The sequence below is a fragment of the Strigops habroptila genome, chromosome 11 (assembly GCF_004027225.2).
Source record: "Strigops habroptila isolate Jane chromosome 11, bStrHab1.2.pri, whole genome shotgun sequence".
Lineage (NCBI taxonomy): Eukaryota > Metazoa > Chordata > Aves > Psittaciformes > Psittacidae > Strigops > Strigops habroptila.
In genome coordinates this window covers 16,377,697-16,405,007 of record NC_046360.1, presented here as the reverse complement: position 1 = coordinate 16,405,007, position 27,311 = coordinate 16,377,697, and the positions used below count along the sequence as shown (strand labels likewise).

General features: G+C 46.0%; 1 protein-coding gene across 5 annotated transcripts in view; it reads right to left on the bottom strand.

Moving 5' to 3' along the window:
• The window catches only part of FGD3 (FYVE, RhoGEF and PH domain containing 3), a 121,775-nt gene extending 109,514 nt beyond the window's left edge, over nucleotides 1-12,261 (bottom strand). For 4 of the 5 annotated variants that reach the window (XM_030500868.2, XM_030500869.1, XM_030500870.1 and 1 more), the window contains exon 1: nucleotides 11,524-12,261. In XM_030500868.2, the coding sequence (XP_030356728.1) occupies nucleotides 11,524-11,536 (13 nt within the window). In that variant the 5' untranslated portion in view covers nucleotides 11,537-12,261. The remainder of the gene's footprint in view (nucleotides 1-11,523) is intronic. The other variant, XM_030500874.1, reaches the window with a different exon arrangement.
• Between the last annotated feature and the right edge of the window lie 15,050 nt (nucleotides 12,262-27,311).

Sequence of the window (27,311 nt, the reverse complement as noted above, 5' to 3'; positions counted from 1 at the left end):
TCATTCCTTTGTCCACGGACCATCCCTATAAAGTTTGCTGAATTCATTCAGTCCATGATGTCAGGCTCCATCTGTTTTAACAGTCTCTCAGGGTAGGAGAGATGGTGTGTAGTGTTGGACTGTTGCCTGCTGACACCACCGCTGAAATTGTCTGGTCACTGCTGAGCTCATCTGGTTTCATCAAAGTTCGTTCTTTGCTGGGGTGATGATCTGAGGGAAGTCAGGGTCAGTCGATGGTGACCTGAGGACAGTTCTGGGAGACTCCAGCTGCTGCTGTCGGCTTTCCCATGATTTTATTTTCTACTGATGATCATGACAGCACATATCTTCTTTTCAAAGCCCAGAGTGGCAGAGATGGGCATCTAGTTAATGGGCTACAGAAGTGTTATGTAGCAGGCAACAGCATATAACTGCGTTCATTGGCCGTTTTCCCCCAAAATTAAATCCCCTTGAGGTACAGACGGGACTTCCCCATCTTCCTGCATTACCCACCAAGCATATCCAGGTCCCTGAGCAAAAGCAATCCCACAAGTGGCTTTGCCTTTACCTGAAGCAGGAATAACCCAGACTGTCTGCCCCAACAAATTCTTTATGTGCACCACAGGAACTTTATCCCCCTCTACAGTATGTAAAAGTTCTGATTGGGCTGGGCCAGCCCTGTTGGCAGATCCCCTAGTGTTGACCAACCAGGTGGCTTTTGGTAAATGTGTATCCCAGTGTTTGAAAGTCCCACCACCCATTGCTCTCAGTGTAGTTTTTAACAGCCCATTGTACCGTTCGATTTTCCCAGAGGCTGGTGCATGGTAGGGGATGTGATATACCCACTCAATGCCATGCTCTTTGGCCCAAGTGTCTATAAGGTTGTTCCGGAAATGAGTCCCATTGTCTGACTCAATTCTCTCTGGGGTGCCGTGTCGCCACCAGACTTGTTTCTCAAGGCCCAGGATAATGTTCCGGGCAGTGGCGTGGGGCACAGCGTATGTTTCCAGTCATCTGGTGGTTGCTTCCACCATGCTAAGCACGTGACGCTTGCCTTGGCAAATCGGTGGGAGTGTGATATAGTCAATCTGCAGGCCCCCCCCATATTTGTACTTCAGCCTTAACCAGAGAGGCTTTAACTGCTTGGCTTGCTTAACTGCAGCACGTATCACATTCGTGAATAACCTGGGCGATAGTGTCCATCATTAAGTCTACCCCTCAAATCACAAACCCATCTATATGTTGCATCTCTGCCTTGATGGCCTGAGGTGTCATGGGCCCACCGGGCTAAAAATAATTCACCCTTATGTTGCCAATCTAAATCCATCTGAGCCACTTCAAACTTAGCAGCTTGATCCACACGTTGATTGTTCTGATGTTCCTTGGTGTCCCCACTCTTGGGTACATGAGCATCTACGTGGCGTACCTTCGCCACCAGGTTCTGCACCCGGGCAGCCATATCTTGCCACAATGCAGCAGCCCAGATGGATTTACTTCTGCGTTGCCAGTTGCTCTGCTTCCATTGCTGCAACCACCCCCACAGGGCATTTGCCACCATCCATGAGTCAGTATAGAGATAAAGTACTGGCCATTTTTCTCGTTCAGCAGTGTCCAACGCCAGCTGGATGGCTTTCACCTCTGCAAACTGACTCGATTCACCCACTCCCTCAGCAGTTTCTGCAACTTGTCACAGGGGACTCCATATAGCTGCCTTCCATCACCGGTGCTTTCCCACATCATGGCAGAACCCATCAGTAAACAAGGCATATTGCTTGGCACTGTCTGGGAGTTTGTTGTACAACGGGGCCTCCTCAACACACATTACCTCCTTCTTTGGTGACATTCTAAGTCTTTGCCTTCAGATCAGTCCATGATCACTTCCAAGATTCCTGGACAACTGGGATTTCCTACTCCAGCTCGTTGTCCGGTCAGTGCAGCCCACTTACTCCATGTAGCATCAGTTGCATGATGTGTAGAGGTGATGCTGACTTTGAACATCCAGCCCAACACGGGCAGCCAGGGTGCCAGGAGGTCCAATCACCAGGTGCCAGGAGGTCAGTTCCAATCACTTGTGAAGCAGCTCAAAGCCCTTCATCGGCTGCCAGTATCTCTTTTTCAGTTGGAGTATAGCTGGCCTCGGATCCTCTGTATCCCTGATTTCAAAAGCCGACGGGTCAACCTCGAGTCTCCCCTGGAGCTTTCTGACAGAGGCTCCAGGTAGGACCATTCTCCCTGGCTGTGGTGTGTGTTTATGGCAAAACCGGCCTTCGGAAGGATTTGGATTATTTTCTTCCCTTTCTCAAAAACTTCTTCCGCTGTATCACCCCACACGATGATGTCATCAATGTAGTGCAGGTGTTCTGGAGCTTGCCCCTGTTCCAGGGCAGTCTGGATCAATCCATGGCAGATGGTAGGGCTGTGTGTCCACCCCTGGGGCAGTCGGTTCCAAGTGTACTGGACGCCCCTCCAAGTGAAAGCAAACTGTGGCCTGCACTCTGCTACCAAAGGGATTGAGAAAAACGCATTGGCAATATCAATTGTGGCATCCCACTTGGCTGCCTTTGACTCCAGTTCATACTGAAGTTCCAGCATGTCCAGTACGGCAGCACTCAATGGTGGTGTGACTTCATTCAGGCCACGATAGTCTACTGTTAGTCTCCACTGTCCGTTAGACTTTCGCACTGGCCATATGGGACTACTAAAGGGTGAGCGGGTCCTGCTGAGCACTCCTGGGCTCTCCAATCAATGGATCAGCTCATGGATGGGAATCGGCGAGTCTCGGTTGGTGCGATATTGCCGCCGGTGCACTGTTGTGGTCACAATTGACACTTGTTGTTCTTCGACCTTCAGCAACCTCACAACAGAAGGATCCTCAGAGAGACCAGGCAAGGTGGACAGCTGCTTAATTTCCTCCGCCTCCAAGGCAGCGATACCAAAAGCCCATCGGTACCCTTTTGGGTCTTTGATGTACCCTCTCCTGAGATAGTCTATGCCAAGGATGCACGGAGCCCCTGGACCAGTCACAATAGGGTGCTTTTGCCACTCCTTCCCAGTTAGGCTGATTTCAGCCTCCAGTACAGTCAACTCTTGGGATCCTCCTGTCACTCCAGAAATACAAATAGGTTCCACCCCTTGAGAGTGTGATGACGTCAGGGTACACTGTGCACCGGTATCTACTAGGGCCTTATATTCCTGTGGGACTGATGTGCCAGGCCATCTGATCCACACAGTCCAGTAAACCTGATTGCCCCTCTCGTCCACCCGGCTGGAGGCAGGGCCTCTCCAATAGCGATCATAAGATTCTCCATTTACTTCTTGTATAAAGGGATTAGAATTACTTATCATAGGAGTTGGAGTGAAATCAGCTCTTCCACTCCATCTGGGAAGCTGCTCACCAAAGACTGGAGCAGTAACTCTCTTGTGAGGATCATCATTGACAGTTGTTTTCCTTTTCAAGTCACACACCCATTCATTCAGAAGTGAGGTGGGTTTTCCATCCCACTTTCTCCTGTCTTCTCCATGATCCCGCAAGTAAAATAAAATACGGTGGCCTGTGGTGTGTACCTCTTATATCTTTGGGTCAGGTGTCCTGTCTCTGCTTCCTCCTGGCTTCTTGTGCCCCTCCTCATTGGCAGAGCATGAGAGACTGAAAAGTCCTTGATCGGGATAAGCGCTACTGAGCAACAACTAAAACATTGGTGTGTTATCAGCATTGTTCTCAGACTAAAGTTGAAAACACGGCACTGCACCAGCTACTAAGAAGGAGAAAAATAACTGTTACAGCCGAACCCAGGACAAGAACCAAAACCCTAATCATATTAAGAAAAAGAGAACACAGACAAAGGGAGAAAAGTATCCTGATGATATCTGAAGGGTTATTCAGGTAGCGCAGCTCTGAGGTAGAAACCTTGACCCTCTGTTATTGGAGCTTCTGAAGATGGTTAAGTTGATGAAATCACCTCTCTGAACCCTCCAAGGACCCTGCAGGGAATCCTGCCAGAGAGGACCGATGTTACACTAAGTAAACAACCTCCTCTCCCCAGCCTTTCTGCCCAGCTCCCCTCCCAGCTCTCCCACAGCAGTCACATCACTTTCTGTCCCACACCAGGGTCTTAAGACTGGTGAAACAATAAGAGAAGTGCAACCCAGAAAACAAGGAAGTGGGTAATACCAATAAACTCTGAAATACAATTGCATTTCACAGAAAGACAAAAATAGCAAAGAAAGTCAGTGACACCAGAGGAAAAAGCAGGGAGAATAGCATTCTGAGAACAGCACTGAGGCAACATGCTTGAAATAGCATCATTTAAACTCAGTAACTTAACCCTGAGAATACAGGTCACAACTGCACACCTGGGTATTGCTCACAGACGTACATGGTGACTACTGCCAGAAAAAGCAGTGGCCATACCAATGAGGAAACGGAGGTGGACATCAGGCTGTCACTCCATTTAGCACTGCAGGAGAAGACACCATGTGCTAGCACTTCTCTGTGCTGGCCAGCAGAGTATTTGCCCGGTATCAAGGTAAAGCAAACATGCTTTCAGTACCGGAACTCCTAATGATCGCTAGAACAGATACAGTGAAAAGCTATGAAGTGTGAAATCAAATTCAAAGACCCACAAAATTTTAAGATATTGCCAAGCATAAAATGCAAATATAGTTACACTAAATCTCGCTTTTAGGAGTTGGCTGGGGAACAGGAGCGAGGAGATAGAGGGAGGGGCAAAAAGTTCAACTGGAAGCACTTTCCAGTGTACCTCCACTATTGTTCCACCAACGCCTTCTCAAATTTCACTACTCATAACCTTCAAACCAGCTGAAGTTCTGTGCCATGACTGACTCCCTTCCAATTACCGTATGCTCCACTGAACGCAACACTGATCTGCAAACATCTATTCCCAATTTCATGTGGATTTTCATGGTGGAGGTCCAGGGTCCTGTACCTGGGGAACTGGGCTCTGTACTCGGCGAGTTCATAGGGGTTGGCAGAGGACAAGAAAATGATAGATCTGAGAGCTGGTGGTGGGCACGCAGCGTGGCCTGAGAGCTGCCGCATCGTGGAAGGAACTAGCGCAGGACCTCAGTGATACTCCCTTGTATTTTCTCTCTCCTCTCTCTTGTTTGTACCTTAGTCCGCCTTATCTCAGGCTATCCCAAATTCTCTGTTTCCACATCGAAAAAATATACAAAGCTGTTGGTTTTGGTTGGTTTTTTTTTCACTTGAAAGGAACTTTCAGTTAGTTCAGGGAATTTGGAACAAGAGACTTTTTGCCAATGGTATCAATATTCATCATTGTGTAAAAATCATAAACCAAGGGCTGTCATGTGAAACATTCACTTTCACATTAAATTTTGATAGCACCAACACCAACAAATACCACAGTAGTTATTGCTACTTTTAATCTGCCACACTATTTACCCGAACAAGTTAATATCTACACAATCAGCTCAAATCTCTAACACAATTACTTTGTTTTTACCAGCCATCTTTTTTAAATGGTTTAGAATTCTGTAAGTTTTCAGTATTTAGTAATTTAGTAAATGAAAAATATTTTAAATATTTACAAAACAGCTTGAAGAAGAAAATGAATCTTACTCAAAAGCATCTTAAAAGTACCTTTAGTAGAAACCAGTGTATAGTCATAGCAGAAACAAAGCATTAACCACATCATTGTTGCATTTGCGCTCTCTGAGCTTTCAATCCTCGCATGGCCCACTTGGTCCCACTCACTAACCACAGCAGGACCATCTGCACCAATATTACTGATGTCTGATAACTTTAACAAGACCCCTAGAACAAAAAAAGGTAGAAACAATTTGGAAAAAACCATGTATTTATTATTATTGAGCTGGGTCAGCAGTAACATACAAGCTCCACTCAGGAACACCCAGTGCTCAATGAGCTGGACACTTTACAGGCACACAAGAAGACAAAACTGTTCCAAAGATCTCCTATGGAAGTTAGTTCATTTTCCATTTGAAACCAGTGGGAAGCACATGGCTTTTAGATAGCATGTCAGAGGGCAGCAGTCCCCAAATCATCCCATTGCACACAGCTTGTTTGAGAATAAGGCTTCCCCAAAACCAAACCCATACGCCGTGGTTTAAGCCCAGCTGGTAACTCAGAACCACGCAGCCACTCGCTCACTCCCCCCCTTCTTCCTTCCCCACTCCTGGAGGGATGGGGAGGAGCATCAGAAGAATGCAACTCCCACGGGTTGAGATAAGAACAGTCCAGTAACTAAGGTATAATACAAAACCACTACTGCTACCACCAATGATAATAATGAGGGCCAAGAGACCTCCATGGATGGATAAGGAGCTGCTGAGGAAACTGAGACGGAAAAAAGAAGCTTATAAAAGGTGGAAGCGAGGACAGGCAGCCTGGGAAGAATACATGGATATTGTCCAGGAAGCTAGAGACCAGGTTAGGAAAGCTAAGGCCCAGTTAGAATTAAATCTGGCAAGGGATATGAAAGATAACAGGAAAGGATTCTATAAAGACGTAGCAAATAAAAGACAGACTAGGGACAACATGGGCCCTCTCCAGAAGCTATCGGGAGAACTGGCTACCCTGGATTTGGAGAAGGCTGAGGTTCTTAATGACTTCTTTGCCTCAGTCTTCACTAGCAGATGCTCTGACCACACTGCCCAAGTCTTGGAAGGCAGATGCAGGGACTGTGAGAATGAAGACCCTAGGCCCAGAGCAGGAGAGGATCAGGTTCGAGACCATCTTAAGAACCTGAACCTGCACAAGTCCATGGGACCTGATGAAATCCATCCGCGGGTCCTGAAGGAGCTGGTGAATGAAGTTGCTAAGCCACTGCCCATCATATTTGAAAAATCCTGGCAGTCAGGTGAAGTTCCCGATGACTGGAAGAAGGGTAATATAACCCCCATTTTCAAGAAGGGGAAGGTGGAAGACCCAGGGAACTACAGACCAGTCAGCCTCACCTCTGTGCCTGGCAAAATCTTGGAGCAGTTTCTCCTGGAAAGCATGCTAAGGCACATGAAAAGCAACGAGGTGGTTGGTGACAGCCAACATGGCTTCACTAAGGGGAAATCCTGCCAGACCAATTTGGTGGCCTTCTATGATGGAGCCACGGAACTGATGGACAGGGGCAAAGCAGCTGACGTCATCTACCTGGACTTGTGCAAAGCGTTCAAAACTGTCCCACATGACATCCGTGTCTCTAAATTGGAGAGACATCAATTTGATAAATGGACCACTCAGTGGATAAAGAACTGGGTGGAAGGCCGCACGCAGAGTGGTGTCCCTCAGGGATCAGTCTTGGGACCTGTCTTGTTCAACATCTTTGTCGGTGACATGGACAGTGGGATTGAGTGTGCCCTCAGCAAGTTTGCCGACGACACCAAGCTCTGTGGTTCGGTTGATACGCTGGAGGGAAGGGATGCCATCCAGAGGGACCTTGACACGCTTGTGAGGTGGGCCGACGCCAACCTTATGAAATTTAACCAAGCCAAGTGCAAGGTCCTACACCTGGGTTGGGGCAATCCCAGGCACAGCTACAGGTTGGGTGGAGAAGAGATTCAGAGCAGCCCTGTGGAGAAGGATGTGGGGGTGTTGGTTGATGAGAAAGTTAACATGAGCCGGCAGTGTGCGCTTGCAGCCCAGAAAGCCAACCGTATCCTGGGCTGCATCAAAAGAAGCGTGACCAGCAGGTCAAAGGAGGTGATCCTGCCCCTCTACTCTGCTCTCGTGAGACCTCCCTTGGAGTATTGTGTACAGTTCTGGTGTCCTCAACATAAAAAGGACATGGAGCTGTTGGAGCGAGTCCAGAGGAGGCCACGAGGATGATAAGAGGGCTGGAGCACCTCCTGTATGAAGACAGGCTGAGAGAGTTAGGGCTGTTCAGCCTGGAGAAGAGAAGGCTGCATGGAGACCTCATAGCAGCCTTCCAGTATCTGAAGGGGGTCTATAAGGATGCTGGGGAGGGACTCTTCATTAGGGACTGTAGTGGTAGGACAAGGTGTAATGTCTTCAAACTTAAAGCGTGGAAGTTTAGATTAGATATAAGGAAGAAGTTCTTTACAGTGAGGGTGGTGAGGCACTGGAATGGGTTGCCCAGGGAGGCTGTGGATGCTCCATCCCTGGTGGTGTTCAAGGCCAGGCTGGACAGAGCTTTGGGTGACATGGTTTAGTGCGACGTGTCCCTGTCCATGGCAAGGGGGTTGAAACTAGATGATCTTAAGGTCCTTTCCAACCCTAACTATTCTATGATTCTATGACAAGGGAAATAACCAGGGGAGAGAATACAATTGCTCATCACCCGCCCACCGACACCCAGCCCGACCCAAGCAGTGATCTGGCCCTTCCGGGTAACTCCCCCCAGTTTATATACTGGGCATGATGTGGGATAGAATACCCCTTTGGCTAGTCTGGGTCAGGTGTCCTGTCTCTGCTTCCTCCCGGCTTGTGCATGAGGCTGAGAAAGTCCTTGGTTGGAGTAAACATTACTTAGCAACAACTAGAAACATCGGTGTTATTAGTGTTGTTCCCAGGCTGAAATTCAAAAACACAGCACTGCACCAGCTACTAAGACGGAGAAAAATGACTGCTACAGCTGAACCCCAGACACCATAGCAACCTGATCAGGGAGCTCAGAGCAGAAAACCCTTGGGATGCTTTGAAAAACCCAACCACAAAGCCTGTCCTGAAAACATGCAACGCAAACGATGCACAAATGAAAAATTATCACCTTGGATTCTGACTTCTGAAGTCTTTCCCTCCCAGTGTCCCAGGGTTTCAACAACCTGCTTCCACTGCTACTGACCTAAGACAGTCTTCCTCATTCTGGATCACACTATGGAAGCCCATCCCACACAGAAAGCCATGAGGACCACCACCACTCCATTTCGATTCCACTGTTTTTATTGGTTTGAACATACCATCCTCTCTTGCGTCCCCAAGACACTTCAAATAAGCTTCCAAGTCCCAGTCTCCTCGCACATTATCACCTCAGTCGATGTTTGGAGCTTGGGAGACACCCATAAGAACTCTGCAGGTCAGTATTTGCCACGGCATACTACACTTCACTAGATTCCCTTAAGGATAGGCAACCAAGTATCAACTTTCTGTCTTTCTTCCCCTTCTCTGTGGAAGATACCTGTAAGGGCTTGCATCTGCGTATTTGGAAAGAGGCAGAGCTCCTTTGGGGAGAAAGAGTCCTGGCTTCATTTTCATCAAGAGTTTTAGACATAATTTAAATGCAAGGAGCTCCACCAAAAGGGACTGGACAATGGCAATTCCAGCTCCATTCCAGAATTATTTGAGTCAGGACTACACAAGCAGAACACATCTGATCAAAGTCACAGGAGCAAGCAAGTTTAAGTCTCTGTAGCATTCTATTAGATCACCATGCTCTAGGTGCTGTAACTCTGAGAACAGAAATAACTCACTGAAGACAACCACAATCAAAAAAACTACATATTCACACATACCGTGGAATATGTATAGCACCCATCTACAAGGACCTGATGTGAGAGCCCCGGCTCCATCTAACGGAGAGGTTGCTAACACAGGTATTCCAGCTCCTGCAGTGTCCAATCCATGTGGGAAGACCCATCTCCAAACTTAACGTTCTGAAGATTGGTACCCGTGTAGTTCAGGAGGTGCCAGAAGCCAGACTGGCTGAATATCCCTGGACCCAGTGCAGATGGGGAACCTCAACAAGCCTGCAACTCGACGGACTCTTTCTTGGGTTGATCTGCCTTTACCTACCTGAGAAGCGTGCCGAAAACTTCCATTTTTTAAGTATTTATTTCTTCAAAGGAAGGAATTCCTTTAAACTCAGTTTCATTGTTCTCATTTTTCTCTAACTTTACTAAGGTAAGGAGAGATACAATATAAAGAACTGAGTCATAAATGAGCTAAATCAAGAACAAACCCAGCTTACTTATTTCGGGGTATGATTTTATAAACACAGCTCTGCTACTTTGAATAACTAAAGCATCGTAATGGCTCTGTGAAAACCAGCTTTCTATTAAAAATAAATTTCTTATAAAGCATGCATGATTTTATCAATATCTGATTTACATTCTGCATACTTCTCTGCTTGGGCAACAAACCCAATTCTGGTCATTAACAATTGCCAGCAGTCTCTTTCACTGCTTGCTGCTGCTGCAGATCAGGCACTGCAAGCAGCAGTTAGTCCCAGATTCTTGTAAATCGTAGAGCCATTTTCCTTTGTGTTAAAATTCCCTAAAGCTTGCAAGGGAGCTAAGGCAGAGTATACCCCTTTAACACAGTTTAACCACTCAATATTTGGAATGGAAAATGTGACTTAGGTACTGAGGTTTAAAAAACAGCTACAATGTATGCAGCCAATTTTCTAAACATGAATCTCATAAGGTTTTTTAGGGCTTGGTTTTTGTGGGTTTTTTTTTTCCTTTTCTTTTTTTTGCACGAGAATGTAGGGCTTACAAGAGGCAGCCAGCTAAATGCAACAGACCATTATGGCTCAGAGGCTTCCAGTTTGCAACTAGAAATGGTTTACATTACAAGTACTAACAGCTCCAAAAGGTATTTAAAAAGGCAAGAGTGGAGAAAAACTCAGCATAAGAGCCTAAATATGGATTGGCAGAAAATAAATTTAATCTATGAAGTTAAAACTAGTCTTACTGAAGTAAGCGTTTAACAGAACTGGTTTTATGTGGTTTTAGGAGAACTAAAAATATATTTACACATATAGTACTATTATTTACACGTACAGTACTATTACACATATAGTACTGTATTTACTCAAACATGCAACCTCTGAGCTCTGTCAGCCCTGCAGGGACAAGGCTGTTCGGTGCCTGCGGACATCCACCAAGTTTGAAGGGAAGCACTGCAGGAGTGCTTCACCTCCACCAAGGAGGACAAGGGCAGCAGCACTTGCCAGTCCCGGCTGCAGAGCTCGGGCCTAAAGACGGGCTGGTCGGGCCCCCAAGGACAATGGGTTCGCCTGAGACACACGGCAGCCTGCTCCGGCGGGGCGTGTGGGGGGGGGAAGAGGGGAGAACAAAATTAACACCAAAAATTTCAGCGTGCTTCCGGACCTGTCCAGGCTGCTCCGCTGCAGGCTGGGCCTCCGCCCCAGGGGCAGTCCGCGTTCCCGGGTGCCACCGCTCCGGGCCAGGCCCAGCACCCTGCGGGGGGAGCGGGGAGAGGAAGGCCCCGCCAGCGGAACCGCCGGGGCAGCGCCCGCCGACCGGGCAAGGCAGGGGAGAGGGCGGTGGGGGCGCAGTGCCTGGGCGGGCCGCGCTTCCCCTCCGGGCCTCGCACACCTGAAGCGGAGTCGGCACACGGAGCAGCCTCCTCGGCATCCACTGGGGCGACCCCGCGGACCGCACCCCGCCGGGACCCCCGCCCGCCCCACTCCCCAGCCCGGGCTCCCCGCGGCCCCTGCCCGCCCCAACCTCCGCTGAGGAGAAAACCTGGCGGGCGAGCGCGGGGCGCGCACGGAAACCTCTGCCCAAGGGTGCTGGGGCAGATATCCGGGCGGGCTGCGGGGCCCGGCGCGGAGGGCGCAGCCTTACCCTCCGGCTCCATCTGCTCCCGCTGCCGCGCTCCGGCGCTCCCCAAGCTGCTGCGAGTTGGGCCGGGCGGCGCTCCGGGCCGAGCGGTTACAAAGGCGGTCGCCGGGCGAGGGGGGTGGGTTTCCTCTCCCTCCCACTTCAGCCGCAAAGCGCCATGAGGCGCCGCGAGCGGGACAAGGCGCCCCCAAAGGCGGTGGAGGCGGGAGCCGGCCGGCCCGGCCCGGCCCAGCCCAGCGGGACCAGGCGCAGGGGCCACGCTCGCTGCCGGGGTACCAAGTGCCGCTCCCGGCCCGGAAGGAGAGGCCCGTCCGACCCTCCACCTCGGTACCGGGAGGCGGGGACCCCGCTCTAGGCCGCGGTGGCGGGGAAGAGAAGACCCCCCATCCCACCCCGCGTCTCCTTCCCGCCCAGGACACCGAGCGGCTGCGGGGCGAGGAGCGTCCACCGCCTGCGTGGGCCCCGCGGATAGCGCTGCGAGGGGCTCCCACCGAGTCGAACCAGCCCCGCGCGGGCGGAGGCCGCGTCTCACTCCCTCCAGGCGAGCCGTCCGGGCTCTGCCGGTGCCCGACCTGCCGGGGACAGCCGGCCGGGGTAAGGGGCCGCAGTCCCCGAGCACACCGCAGGGCTGAAGCTTGCTCGTTCCTTGCTCAAGAAATGGGGAGCGTCCCCAGGGCAAAGCCCAAAATCGCGGCAAAGGCAAAAAAAAAAAAAAGCCTCCGGAGGCTACGGGCTCCCGCAGCAGCTGTTGCCTTCGGAGCCAAAAGCTCTGGGTGCAGCTGCTGGACCCGGCTGGGACGGCGCGTCCCGGGGCTGGCGGCGTGTCCTGCAGGCACTGCCCGAGCAACGCAGACACGAGCCCTGGTGTTTAGTCCCTTCAGACAGCCAACCTCTTCCCATCTCCCAGAAACCCACCCCAAAACACAGGGCTGCTTGGACAGGTGCCCCCCCGACTCCCTGCTCCCTGCCCCGGAGATGGAGCAGGACTGGCCGGGAGCGGGGAGAGCGACGCTCGCCCTGGCAGGCAGGCCACGAGCAGGGCGCTGGTGAAGTGCTCCTACTGCAGCCGGGGTGAAACCGGCCTCTTAGGGGAGGTCCATGTTAAAGGAGAGCTCAGGGTTCGGCTCCTCCGTGCAAGGAGTAAATAATACTGAGCAAAATAAATGCATTAAGCTTAAAAGTATATATCAAGCACTCTATCTCTGAAAGAATGAAACAGTGTAAAACTGTCTTCACAAAGGCACTTACCTTCAGGAAAAAAAAAAAACAAACCAGCAAATTCAAAAGTTAACTACGTTGGGCTTAAGTCTACTTTTTATTACCCAGTAATTGGCCGTTGCATCTTATCTTTCCCCTGAAACGTCCAACTTTGATGTAGTCCCCATTATGGAAATACAGTTTTGAGTAACTTCAATAATGTGGTGAAATGGAAAAACAGTTCTGTAGTGAAGTTCCTAAAATGTATTTCTTTGGACTGATTATTCCAGGATAAAAAAGGAGTAGCTGTTCTAGAGTAACTCTTAGTCTGGTTTATCACTAATGAACCAACCTGGATTTCTTGATGTTACTTTTGAAATGTACCTGTTACTTCCAAAAATCTACTCAAAGCATTAATACACAGATTTCAGAGATTAGACTCCCTGCATTTTTTGCTGTATTAAGTAGTTCTAGCTCCCTGGAATCAGTCCTGTCCTTCAGGATAATGTGGCTGGTCATCTCTGAAGTACTTTCACCAGAGCAGATCTGATCTTACCAACTATTGCTGCACGGTTATCAGATATAATGGGTGTTCAGCAGCTGAAAGAAACTCCAAAATTGCTGAGCTCAAGAAAGCAAGGTCGATGCTATAAATTATAAACTTGAGACGAAACAACTTTAAGCATATTTGATATAGCACCAGAACACCAAATAATCCGTGTTCTTTAGAAGGATTTCTTTTATTTCCTGACCAATTCTTTCCCCATACAAGCCAGCATTTTGGTTTGATCCACCCACCCCACCCCCCAGAGAAATAGAGCATTATATTCATTGTAGGTGCTTTTTTCAACTCTCACAGTCTGGCATTTACAGTATTTCGTTTGTATCTGACCAAAATCAGTGGAATAATTCTGGAGGGAGTTTGCAATTGAAGCAAACATTAAATTGCGGCCATTACTTTTATCCAGCTAAGGTTGCAACAAAGGGCCTGTATAAGTTTTTTCAGATCTAAGAATTAGCTGTTTCTTCAACCAAAGTAAGTAATACAGAGTCAGAGAGCAGTTTCAGCAGATAAGCCATGCAGAAAAGAAGGGCTCTTTTTTGCACCTGTGTCAGAGAGCTGAAGGAATAGTAGAACGTGGGCTGACACTACCAGCAAAAAGGAAAACCAGTACAGATCTGGTTTTAGAAGAGAAAGGGGTTTGCTGGGATGCTTCCTCTGAATACTGTAACTTCTCCCTCTGAATCAAGAGGCATCCAGTCTTTTAAAAGCTTGAGGAGCAAAACCTGGGATTGTGCTTTGCAGCACAGCTTATGACTCCTGATCAAAAGCACAGGAGTCAACCTTTTATTGAGTGGCAGGCTGTAAATCCATATCCAGAAAGGATACAGTCTTCCTGACTGTGCTATCTCAGGTACCCAAGTTTCTTTTCTTCAGTGTCTCATGCAGGAAGTCCTAATAGGAACAAGTCCATCCCCCTTGACAACATTTCTTTCACTTCTGTCGTTCCTAGGCTTAATCTCAAAGAAGTCGAAGTTTCTATTAAATAGAATAGAAACTGATTGGCAATCTTCTGCATTGAACTGGATCTTGCTGAGCACGTTAAGGTCTTTAGTTTTATTAAATCTTATTTGCAAATGCAAATTGCACTTTGTATCCAGTACATTATACTTTCCTTTAAGCTTTGAAGCACTGGGCAATGTCATAGAATCATAGAATCATAGAATAGTTAGGGTTGGAAAGGACCTTAAGATCACCTAGTTTCAACCCCCCTGCCATGGGCAGGGACACCTCGCACTAAACCATGTCACCCATCCAACCTGGCCTTGAACACTGCCAGGGATGGAGCATTCACAATTTCCTTGGGCAACCCATTCCAGTGCTTCAGCACCCTCACAGTAAAGAACTTCTTCCTTATATCTAACCTAAACTTCCCCTGTTTCAGTTTGAACCCATTCCTCCTTGCCCTATCACTACAGTCCCTAAAGAAGAGTCCCTCCCCAGCGTCCTTATAGGCCCCCTTCAGATAGTGGAAGCTGCTTTGAGGTCTCCATGCAGCCTTCTCTTCTCCAGGCTGAACAGCCCCAACTTCCTCAGCCTGTCTTCATAGGGGAGGTGCTCCAGCCCCTGACCATCCTCATGGCCCTCTGGACTTGCTCCAACAGCTCTATTGAATGTGGTCTTTATCATGGAATATTTTTTATTGTTTTCAAATCCTTGATGTCTAATGTACATGTATGCAAAGGTAAGAGAAGAGGGTCAATAAATGAGTGTAAACAGTTAGTAAAGTTCACACAAATACTCATGCTTTCTCCTTCAAAAAGAAAAAAAAAAAATTGCCTGTCACATCACGTTAAAATTCTTTTACAAGAAGAGCTCTCTCAACACAAATTAATTCTCCCTCATGGTAGGCTTTGCAGTTAAATAAGGATTACCATTGCAGGCCCAGGAATGATAAACCCAAAGAGGGTAAAAATAACCTCTTATAGATTTAGTGAGACATTGGAGACCAAGAAGCTAAGGTTTGCAAATACATGGGCTTTGTCTGACATGCTTTTCATGTAAGAGATACATGTTGTGTTCTCTTCTGGATGATGTAATCCTCAGGGTGACCCTCATGTGCTTTTGCCATCATATGACACTCTACTGAATATACAAAGTTCTTTTGTGTACAGAGTCCTTATTTATGACTCCCAGAATCTTGATCACAGCTTTTTTTTTTTTCTCCCTTTCTGAAGAGGCTACTTTGCATTTGAAGATGAAGATATGAAGGTTACTGTAACATGTCTTCTGAGTATTTATGCAATCTCATTTTTGTGAATTTGAAACTGAGTCTTTTCAATTGCAGAGAAAGAAGTTCTGCTTTATTTCTCATTCACAATGAGATTAAACCAGCAATTGCAATTAAAAAAAAAAAATAAAAAAAATTGATGGCAGCACTGAAATTTATTTGGTTGCTTTCACTTTAAATTTGCAAAAAAAGTGGGAAAAAATTATTCATCAAAGGTAGCATTTTAGGGAAATATTTTTAAGCTGAAACCCTTCTGAGGTAAGGTTTTGGGGTTTTTTTTTAATGATACCTTAGGCAAAAGGAAGTTTATTCCATATTCACCAAAAGCAGTTACCAGAGCAGCCAGTAATCCAGAGAGAAAAAAACCCGCATGACACGGACATGCAAAAATAAGAAACTGCAGATAAAAGTACAGCGGTCTTCTATTTAGGACACATGTCCTGTAGCAGCTTTTATGCTCTGGCATAAGATTTTTATAGCAGAGTGGAATAGTCCGTGTTTTATCCCCACTACTTAAAGGAGTTGAACTTACTTAAATATTTACTAGGGCTTGTATTTTGACTCAGTGTTAATGTTTTATGCCTTGACACTAGGGCATTTCAAATCCTGGACTTTCTAATTTCACTGGTATTCTTTATACACCAGCTTAACAGTTGTTTTCCATATAAATTGATTCAGAATTTTTAAAGGTAATATACAGCAGAATTGTTATCTGGACTCTGAAAGTAGAAGCAGGTTCATGTCGCAGATGATGCATGACCAGTGTGTCACCTCTCCCCAGAGCTTGATCTTCACAACTAAAAATGTTCTTCTTGGAGTCCCCAAGGAGGGTAACAGAGCCATTCTTCATCTTTTAAATGCTGGGCTGGGGAAAACAATAATCCTGTTGCCCTTACTTGACAAATAACAATGAGCTACAAGGGTGGTGGATCCACTTGTGTTCTTGTGCGTCTCTGTTGTAAAATGAGGGTAGTACCTTGGGTCATTAGCGGACTCCTAATATCCTAACCAAAAAAGCTACATTTAATGTGTGACTATCTACACTCACAGGAGAGGATGATGAGAATGAGATGGTGTTTCTGACCTCTTTAGCTAAAAACCAGCATGTGTGGCAGCCAGCAGACTCTTGGTCTCTTAGTGAGGGCCTCTCTAGCTCAGCAACCAGAATACTGAAGTTAAACTTACAATGGAATGCAGCAGTGCTACAGACACCTCTGTGCATACATTAGCTTGTTTACTTTGGGTTTGCATTTTTATTTTTAGATTTCTGAAAGCCATAGGCTTGTCAAATGTGTGTGTGTTCCTCTGCAGAATTGGGGATGAACTCAGTGACCCAGAAGCTCCTTTCAACTGCCATGTTCATAATTTATTTTGTATCACATTATAAAGTAAATGAACAGTTACAGGTTGTCGTCAATCGATTAAACATTTCCAAACAACACTGACTTTCATACTACCCTCAAAAACAAGATATGCTGTATGAATCGAGTCATTTGACATGGCACAGATGCATTGAAAGTGATATTTTTCAAAAGCAGTGTCTTTCGGGAACATAAACTCCATTATTCAAAAGGGAAAGGACAGAGCTGCCTAAATGCTCTTAGACTGAACAGGATGTAGGTTAAGCCTTTTCAGAAATCATTACTTCCATATTTAAATGATCTAAAGGGCATTGTAGATTTTACCCCAAAGTTTTCAGTAACCTAAAATTGGCCAAAATGAGATTCTGTCAGTTGGTTGCTTTGATTAGAGAGGTACTAAACCTGGAATCTGTCAATCAAGACAGATGGAAAAACTTGATCTTGATCTACTGAATTATGTAGTAGATGTAATTTTTATCTTGTGCATACATTTTGTATATACGTAACAGACAAGATATATACAAGAGATACTAGACTATCTGGTTTTCTCTATACCTATATTTTCTTAAAGGTCACTGTAATGAGGAAAGGCAGGCTCTAGGTAGCATGGTCTTAAGCAAGAATCGGTTTGTGAGGCTTCAATACATCAACTATTCTACCACATGACTTTACTTGTAAGAGAAAAAATAGAATCATAGAATGGTTTGGGTTGGAAAGGACCTTAAGATCATCCAGTACCAACCCCCTGCCACACACTAGACCATGTCACCAAGACTCCATCCAACCTGGCCTTGAACACTGCCAGGGATGGAGCATTTACCACTTCTCTGGGCAACCTGTGCCAGCGCCTCACCACCCTCACAGTAAAGAACTTCTTCCTTATATCTAACCTGAACTTCCCCTGTTTCAGTTTAAACCCGTTAGCCCTTGTCCTATCGCTACAGTCCCTAATGAAGAAGCATCCTTGTAGTCCCCTTCAGATAGTGGAAGCTGCTCTGAGGTCTCCATGCAGCTTCTCTTCTCCAGGCTGAACACCCCCAACTTTCTCAGCCTGTCTTCATACGGGAGGTGCTCCAGCCCCTGATCATCCTTGTGGCTTCCTCTGGACTTACTCCAACAGCTCCACGTCTCTCTTGTGTCACCAGAACTGCACACAGTGCTCCAAGTGGGGTCTCATGAGAGCAGAGTAGAGGGGCAGGATCAGCTCCTTCAACCTGCTGGTCACGCTTCTTTTGATGCAGCCCAGGACACGGTCGGTTTGTGGACTCAAGCACACACTGAAGCCGGCTCATGTTCAGTTTCTCATCAACTGACACCCCCAAGCCCTTCTCTGCAGGGCTGCTCTGAATCACTTCTCTGCCCAACCTGTAGCAGTGCCTGGAATTGCCCTGACCCAGGTGTAGGACCTTGCACTTGGCTTGGTTGAACTTCATGAGATTGGCATTGGCCACGTCTCAAGCATCTCAAGGTCCCTCTGGATTCCATCCCTTCCCTCCAGCGTATCAACTGAACCACATAACTTAGTGTTGTCAGTAAATTTGCTGAGGGTGCATCAATCCCACTGTCCATGTCGCTGGCAAAGACGGTGAACAGGATCGGTCCCAACTCCGATCCCTGGGGGACACCACTCGTTACTGGTCTCCAATTGGACATTGAGCCATTGACCACAACTCTTTGCACATGGCCATCCAGCCAATTCTTCATCCACCAAGTGGTCCATCCATCAAATTGATGTATCTCCAATTTAGAGACAAGGATGTCATGCAGAACAGTGTCAAACGCTTTGCACAAGTACAGGTGTCATACAAGTATATGATGTCAACTGCTTTGCCCCTGTCCATCAGATCTGTAGCCTCACCATAGAATACAACTGAAGATGCGCTACAGACCCAAGAGTAGATTTTCTGGTGCAGTTTCTTTAAATCTCTGAGAGAAATCAAGTCTTTCCTGGAGCACTATTAGCCTTTAATTTTTAAATAACAGAATTATTTACCACTTTTGATGTAGCAGGTTTATCTATTGAGAAATGACACCAATTTTAGCAGGTAAGCTACTGGAATTAATTACTGTAGTTTCTACATTAGCACTAGGCAGCAAAATTTCATAAACTAATGAAACCTGGCTTTTCGTTTTGGTGCTTAGAGTTTGGCACTGGGGCTTGTTTTTTACCAGATGGTAAAAACATCTATAGCACTATTTTTCTTTTGTGAAGAGCAATAGTAACCAAAAAGGTACACCATAGGTTCAGGTCCAGTGCAGAAGAGAGTAATCAGCTAGACACATCTTTCTTCATAACTTTTCAGACTAGTTCATCATGTTGTGACTAGACACTGGATTTTCCTGCAGTCATTGAAGGAAATTGCCATCGAAGGCATAATGAGTAGAGGACACACAAAACCCAAAGCACATAACATTCCATAAGCAAAGCTATCCTGTCTCTGAGTGATTCAGTGCATGGCAGAGCCCTGAGCTGACAAGTACACCTTTCCCAAATATATATGTTGAAGCAAGCTAGAACAGAAACCAGCAAGAAACAACCAATGAGGAAACCAGAGAGGTAGGAATTCAGCATCCCTCCTTAATGGAAAGTAGCTTGGGATGGCAGGAAGCCCAATGTACTTTGCTCATCAGTTGTAAATCTTTTCCTGATCAGTTGCAAAGCAAGAGCAGATTCCTGGTTCTCTGACTTCTAAAAATAGTGTGAGATCTCAAACAGTGATGGCATGACAGTGAGGAAAGCCAAAGCGCAACAGCTTTTGTGAAATGCCATATAGAAGCTTCTTGGCGATGCATGTGCGGCTGTGCTATCCATTGGATAATGGGATTTATGATTTATTTCAACAGTTTTAGCTTTGTTTCTCTCTGTACAGTGGGACACAATGTCTGCAGTGCTTGCCTAGCTGCTTACCTTTCACAAAGAGCCCGCGCAGACTGGCAATGCCACTAAGTGGTGAGCTGAGACTACAGAGAAGTATTCGCTTATTTGCAACCGCCTCCCCAGGACTGGCCACAGGCTGCTGTGCTCACCCATGATGGCATCTTGGCCATGCTGTTTTGAAACAGTACTCTCAAGTTCTGGATTAGGACAGGCAAAGTGGAAGATGCAGGCTGAGCTCTTCCTGCTTGACAACCACTCTCAAGCCAATTGACCTAATGTGCAGCTGGAAACACAGATTTTGCTAGCCCACAAACTGTTCCTAATAGGCATTGAATTTCGCAGGCAGGTTCATGGTCATGGCAGGTACAGCTCAAGCCTAAAAGAGTTGATGATGAGGCACACTGATAAATGGCATATCCTGGGGAACCAAGCCAAGTTACCAGAGGGTGGTGAGACACTGGCATGGGTTGCCCGGAGAAGCTGTGGCTGCCCCATCCCTGGCAGTGTACAAGGCCGGATTGGACGGGGCTTGGAGCAACCTGGTCTAGGGGAAGGTGTCCCTGCCCATGGCGGAGGGTTGGAACTGGATGAGCTTTAACGTCCCTTCCAGCCCAAACCAGTCTGGGATTCTGTGATGATTCTGTGAAAATTTCTTCGCACTTGTGGTTCCATTTAGTGTCTATCCCATGGTTCAAAAAGGTAATCAGCTGCAGTAATGGTAACTGTTCATAAAACTGTTCCAGACCTGCCAAGCCAGCAACTTGTCAGAAGAGTGAGAAATACATTCAAGATGAGCTGTGAAAAGCCATGGGGAAAACTGGCAAAGCTAAACAGAGGAAGAAAGGGGCGGGGAAGAAGAATTCTTGGGGTAAAAGTCAAGTCTTTTAGCGTGGAAGAAACATGACATGTCCGCACTGCTCTCGGCTCCTTTGCCCTAAGCAGGGATGCTGAGTGCAGGCTGTATGAGGAGCTGCTCTACAGTGCGCTGCCATCTCCTGCTTGCCGGGCAGAACTGCTCCAAATCCCACAGCCCCGGAGTTGGAAGGCCCGATACTGTGTGTTCCAGCATAATGAGCACATCCCTTTGACATTTTTTTACCATTTAGTTATGAATGAAAGTATGTTGCACAGAGATGAGAACTGGATAAAACGCCATTACAGTGCTCCTTGCAGGAATGTACCCTTAACCTGGAATTAAAGAGGGAACAAGGATGAAACAACCCTGTACAAGACTGCCAGAACACAGAGAAGGAAGGAACTGCCAGGACATCCTGTCTTTTCCCAGCGAGCTTCAGTGAACTTATTCATAGAGTTTGCCTTTTAAAATACCTTAACGTTCTATAGGCAAGACCTCAAAACCAGCCTCTAGCACTACATTTAAACTTTGGCATTTGGGCTTCTATAGTTTTTTTTAGGGTTTTGGGGGGGTTTTTTGGTGGTGGTGTTCGGGGGTTTTGTTTTATTGAAGGTTTTTTTCTGTATCCTGATATCTGGAAAAAGTTCTTGGAAAGTTAGGAAGAAGATTTCTCTCTCATTCTGGATTCTCCACCCTTCTCTTAGGCCACAGTCAGCCTTATTTCACAGAGCTGAGATTACAAAGAGTGGTTCCAAACTTTGAGAAGTTCTGTAATTGACAGAGCAGGAGGGGGCTGAGTGGGAAATTTGGCACTTTCAGCACAAAGGCCATGTAGAAGAATTGGATCTTCAGTGATGGCCAGACTTGTAAAGAATAGGACTTAGTCACCTTCACACATTAGCCAGATACTCCAGCCATGCTGCATAAACTGATCGGCTAAAGTACAAACTTTAACTCATCTGTCCAAATCTATGCCTTGATTTGCTGGATACCAAGAATAAAACCCACAGTCAGTGAGGTCGAAGACCAAGCGTTCCTGACCAGCCGCTGGTGCTGGCATCCCACCCTGCTGGGACGTGTGCTCTTGCCTCCCCTCTAGTCACGAAGCTCATTTGGAAAAATTTTCTTCACATTACTTAAACCAGTTTTAGACTGCCCAGTCTAACACCTACACATGAGAACAGTTGTATTTTGTGTCAGGAGCCCTGATAGTCTGTAATTGCACAAACCCTGCAACCCTTTTTGGGGAACATACCACAACAGCAAACTTGCAACAGCATCTGCACTTCCACATTTTAGCTGTGTGCACCAAATGCAGGCTAAAGGAAGGACTTCTAGTAAGAATGTTGCAGAGCTGCAGGCTCTAAATGAGTAAGGGAGAGCTGGGCACTACGTGGTTATCACAGTAATACCACAGCTGTGAATACTAGGTTCTAAACCACTCAGGGACTTGCCACCACATTACCCGTGCCAAACTCGTGGCTCCCCCGTGGTGGACCTGTCCTGCTGTCCCGCCTCTGCTCTGTTTCTCTCTGTTACTTTCTGCACAGTTTTCAGAGGGCACTAGGGGTCACAGATCTCCCAGCTCTCCCAGGAGTGTGTCCATCAGTAGGATGAGGTATGACAGCATTTGGCCTGCTTTAGCTTTGGAAGCTGGGACTGACATAGACTTGGCTCTCAGCTTTCCATAGGCAGGTGGGGCAGCAAACTTAGTTCTCAATATAACAACATAGAAACTGATTTAGTTAAAACCATGTTTAAAAGCAACCTAACCCGAGGCTAGTCAAATGCATCTGCTTACGCTTGATATTGACACTCAGATAAGTGTAGCTGCATTTAGGTTGACTCAGAGAGTAACTGGAAGAAATCATTCTATGAACTGAAGCTTAAAGAAAGAGGATTGCTGCAACTCAGGAGACTTGCAGGAGACATTCCAAAACCACACATAAAGCATTCAAACATGCCAGGGAACATGCTCCTCTTCCACGTTCTCCTCATTTTCTTGCACTGTTTCTTCTTTCTGTGGTCTCATGTGCCTCTTCCTAGCCCCTGATGGCTAATAAATGTGCTGGCTGATCCCTTTCAGATGGAGAAATGCACACTAGGCAGTCTGTACTACCAGACTACATGAAATTGCCAGCTGCTTTTTTGGAATTGAGTTGTTCTTAGGCTTTATGCCAAACAATCCCTGCCCACAGCAGATCCAGCTGCTCCAGGTTGCTCAAACAGTCCATTCTAATCCATTGCTGCCATTTTTTCCTTTGCTGCCTCTTCCATGTTCTTGCATACTTTCCTTTTAGATCTGCCTCATGCTTACACCCCCTCACCACACTTTCTCATTTCTCCTCCTGCAACTTCCCCTCCTCCTCACCCGCCTGTCAGAAACACATCAGATTTTCTACAAATAGATATTTGAGATTGGACTAGTGGCTGATTTTGGTAGAAAAAGTGTTCTGAAACAGAACACTGGTGAAAACTGGCTTCAGAGGAATGGGAGGAGCAACAATGACAATTTTGCCTCCTACAAATGGCACAGAAACAGAAGAAGATCTATTTGTTGCCCCTTTGCTAGCAGATGTTCTTTTAGGTTTCTTAGAAGAGCCCTGAGCTCCATAGATACAATAAAGCAGCAAAAGTGATGGTCTCACTTTTACATCTCCTTCCAGATGAGAAAGAAGAGTCTAACCCAAGTCAGACAAGGAATCAGGAGAGCTTATGATAACTATGTCTCTAAGAATAATAAGAAACAAAGGGGAGGAAAGGCATGTCTTCTTACCATACTTTCCACTGCCCAATCAGCAACCAGATTAGAAAGGCAGAACACAAACATTATCTTTAGCTCTCAGCCCTTCTCTGGGCTGTAATTCCAGTTCTGCTGTAGACTGTCGTTAACTTAGGGAGGTTGTGAACATCACTGAGAGCCTAACTGCACTGAGCCGATGAAAGATACTTCAGCCTCTGGAGAACAGCTCTTGGGAGGAGCGTTCTCAGCTATTCCCTGCCCTCATTGTTCCAATTAAAAGCTGAACAAGCTTTTAGCAACTGTTTGTTTTTTGGGTTTTTTTACTGAAAATCAAGATCCAATCAGGGGATGGAGGGAAGGGCTGGGGGAAGGGACAGCTTCCTGTTATTTAAAGGGAAAAAACCCAAACAACCACCCAATCTTTCATCCATATAGCACAAAGGAAAAAAAGCTTAAAGGCCAAGATGAGGAGCAGCCTGTTTCTCTTCCCCTCCCGTTCTAGTATCATACCTAAACGCAGTAACTTAAGAAAGCCACAAACCCTAAAGCCCACTAGCAGTGGTGCAACATCAGGCATGTAGTTTCATTGGCAGCCTATAGGAAGGTGCAATTTAGAGACATTTACAAGGTGCCACCATTCTGATGAATTACCAGCAGCAGAATGGAAGGTGCCAGCCACAATGAACTGCTCTGTAAAAGAGCCAGCAGGTCTTACAGAGCAAGATGGCTTTGTTCCTGCAACTAAAAAACAAAGTACCTGGTGCCTGAAAATTGGATTCTTTCTTGTTCTAGCTGGTTCCTAAAGTAATGTCAGCAAAGACCAAAACTAGTACATAATAGTTGCTCACACAAACCCAACAGGAGGACACAAACATGCAAGAGAAAAGCACTGCTCATGTTCGCAGCAAGATCTGAAGGTCAAAGACAGGGAGAACAGATGGAAGACTGGGTGCTTGGTCTGATGCTTCACAGCAGTGGCACAGTGTGGTTGGCTTTCTTTTGACCCAGCTCTTTGAGAATGGTTAGGTGCGCTACTTCATCTCCAGCTCTGCTGGGTAACTGCTTCATCCTCCAATATGACAGCATCTTCATAGGCTGACTATTGCACACTATTTTGAATCAGTTACCTGATTTGTTATTCAGATTAAAGCATCTGAAGTGAGGAAAGAGCAAACACTAACTTTTTGCCAACAGATGTGAAGCACATCAGACCTCTAGCACATCAGGCTGTAGTGGTGAGTACCCGAGCTAAACTAACTAGCAGTACCTGCAGCTAAAACCATGTAGGTGACTCCCTACCAGCAGGGTCCTGGCCCTGTACTCAAGTATTTGCTCTGACCAAAAAAACCTTGCCACCCTAAGTATGAAGAGCACGTGCGCACTGGCGATAGCTGATAGCTAGGAATTCTGTCCCTACGGAGAAAGTCAAACACACAAGGAACTTCTTTGTACAAATCGAATCTTGGGTTTGAGAGTTGTTACTAAATAACCACATGACTACCAGCTAAAAAGAATTAATGCTTTCCCGATCCTAAGAAGGCCCAAGTTCAGGCTATTCTTTAGATGCAGGTAAGATCATGCTTAAAATCCCTCCTCCCAAAGGTGTCAATAGCATGGGCTCAACAGTTGTCTCCCTGACAGAGACATGAGTCTTCTAAACAGAGAGATATTAATGCCTGGTCTCCAAGACTTTGATGATTGGCTTAATAAAGGCTCATTGTTCATTTGGCGATAACAGGAAGCTAATGTTCTACTGCTGGAACAAATACTTTACTCTTTATCCCTTGATAAAGCCTTGAGCTCCATTAATTTGAAATCCAGGGTAGAAGCACTACCTTTTAGGAAAAGCTAAATAACATCTGAGATTAGTAAAAGCTGCCTGAATATTTACTCAACATAATTTGGAATAAGGATACAAACTGTTCTAGGTAGGAACAGCTTCATCACCAGAAATTAAGGGAAAAATGCTTGTGATGATAAAATTGCCAAATAGAATTTTCCTTAGCTTTGAGTGATCATGTGCCTGTATACCGAGAGACTGTTTTAACTTAACATTTCTGTGTGAAAAGTAGGGAGCAAAGTTTCAAAAGATAATTTCTCCTTTATCTTCTTTAATGTGAAGCAATACAAAGCAGCACATACTAAAATGAACCATTGTTTTTCTTTCCTTAAATAGAGATTTGTAATTACTCGCATCCATTACTGTTTGAAAAGCAGAAATAATCAGTTTCAAAACAGACAAATACCACTATTGACAATAACCAATTATACATGTGCTAGCAAGTATTTATTTTTAAAAAGTCTGCTCAATATGTATGATCTCTTTTAAAACCACGTACTGCATTGTCAGATTTAAAGTTTCTCCTGTCTGTTAAAACATGCGGCAGTATTTTTAGCATAGGACAGTGACAATTCACATATCCACCTGCTGACATTTTTGCAAGTAAGATCACAGAATTATTTTAAAAATAAAAAGTTGTTCAAAATTCTTGCAACAAGGAGAATTGGGCAGGTACAGTTTTAGCCTCACAGGGTGTCCTTCTAACACAACTTGATTCAGAGAATGCCATACTATTTGTGGGTTCTGCCCAGAAAGTAATTTGCAAATTAGTTAACCAACTTTGACTCTTACTTGCTAAGCTGGTGGAAATCTGAGTGTGCATACTTGTAACTAACTCAGCCTACCTTAAATTCACTTCTATATGTAGCTAACTCAAGCTTTGCTTATGTCTGTAGCCTTAACCTGCATCACAAACATTGTCCTAGTTAAGTATTAGGATATAGTAGGTTTTAAATATATTTTAAAATTTCTCTAGGTTTTCTCCAGAATAATCACAAAAATCAGCTTTCATTACATTGCTTCCACTTGGTATATTATCTTTACTTCATAGAGTCATGGTCTGGTTTGGGTTGGAAGGTCCTTAACGCTCATCCAGTTCCAATCCCCTGCCACAGGCAGGGACACCTTCCACTAGAGCAGGTTGCTCCAAGCCCCTGTGTCCAACCTGGCCTTAAACACTGCCAGGGATGGGGCAGCCACAGCTTCTCTGGGCACCCCGTGCCAGCGTCTCAGCACCCCCACAGGGAAGAACTTCTGCCTCAGAGCTCATCTCAATCTCCCCTCTGGCAGGTTAAAGCCATTCCCCTTGGCCTGTCCCTACAGGCCCTTGTCCAAAGCCCCTCTCCAGGTTTCTTGTAGCCCCTTTAGGCACCAGGAGTTGCTCTGAGGTCTCCCCTTAAGGAGCCTTCTGTTCTCTAGGCTGACCCAGCCCAGCTCTCTCAGCCTGTCTCCAGAGCAGAGCTGCTCCAGCCCCTGGAGCATCTCTGTAGCCTCCTCTGGACTTGCTCCAACAGCTCCATGACCTCTTGTGTTGGAGGCCTCAGAAAGAGTCTGCTTTAACATCTAGAACTGGATACAGCTTGTTTGCTGGCTTTTTTTGTTGTTGTTGTTGTTGTTATTGTTTAACACAGTTACTGGATCTAAGACATTTTACAACCACTTCACTTGATAATTATCAAATCTGATGACTTAAGAATAGTGTGTCCCAGAGTTACAGGGTCGGATGTGGTAAGGCTGGCTGATGCAGTTCCAATGTATGAGATCCTAGATTACCTTGGGGATACCATGCTCAGTATACAAGGAAAGAAAGTTCACTCTGCAGCTGCAATAGCCCCTTCTTGTGGAAATTTGCTTTTTCACCAAGAAGCAGTGAAATTTCCGTTAGTGGGAAAGGTCAGCACCTCTTGGAAGAAAAGAAAGGAATAGGATGAAGTAATCTTTTGAGTAGCTTGTACGCGAGTGTTTTTCCCAGCAACCGCTAATGAATGTTTGTGATAAATGTTTGTAGAATAACATTCTACAATGGTATTCTACATATATGATAAATGTTTGTAGATAAACTTTCAATATAATAATCATATACTCAAAATAATCATATTAATTAGCTGCTTTGCTTGGTTTTGA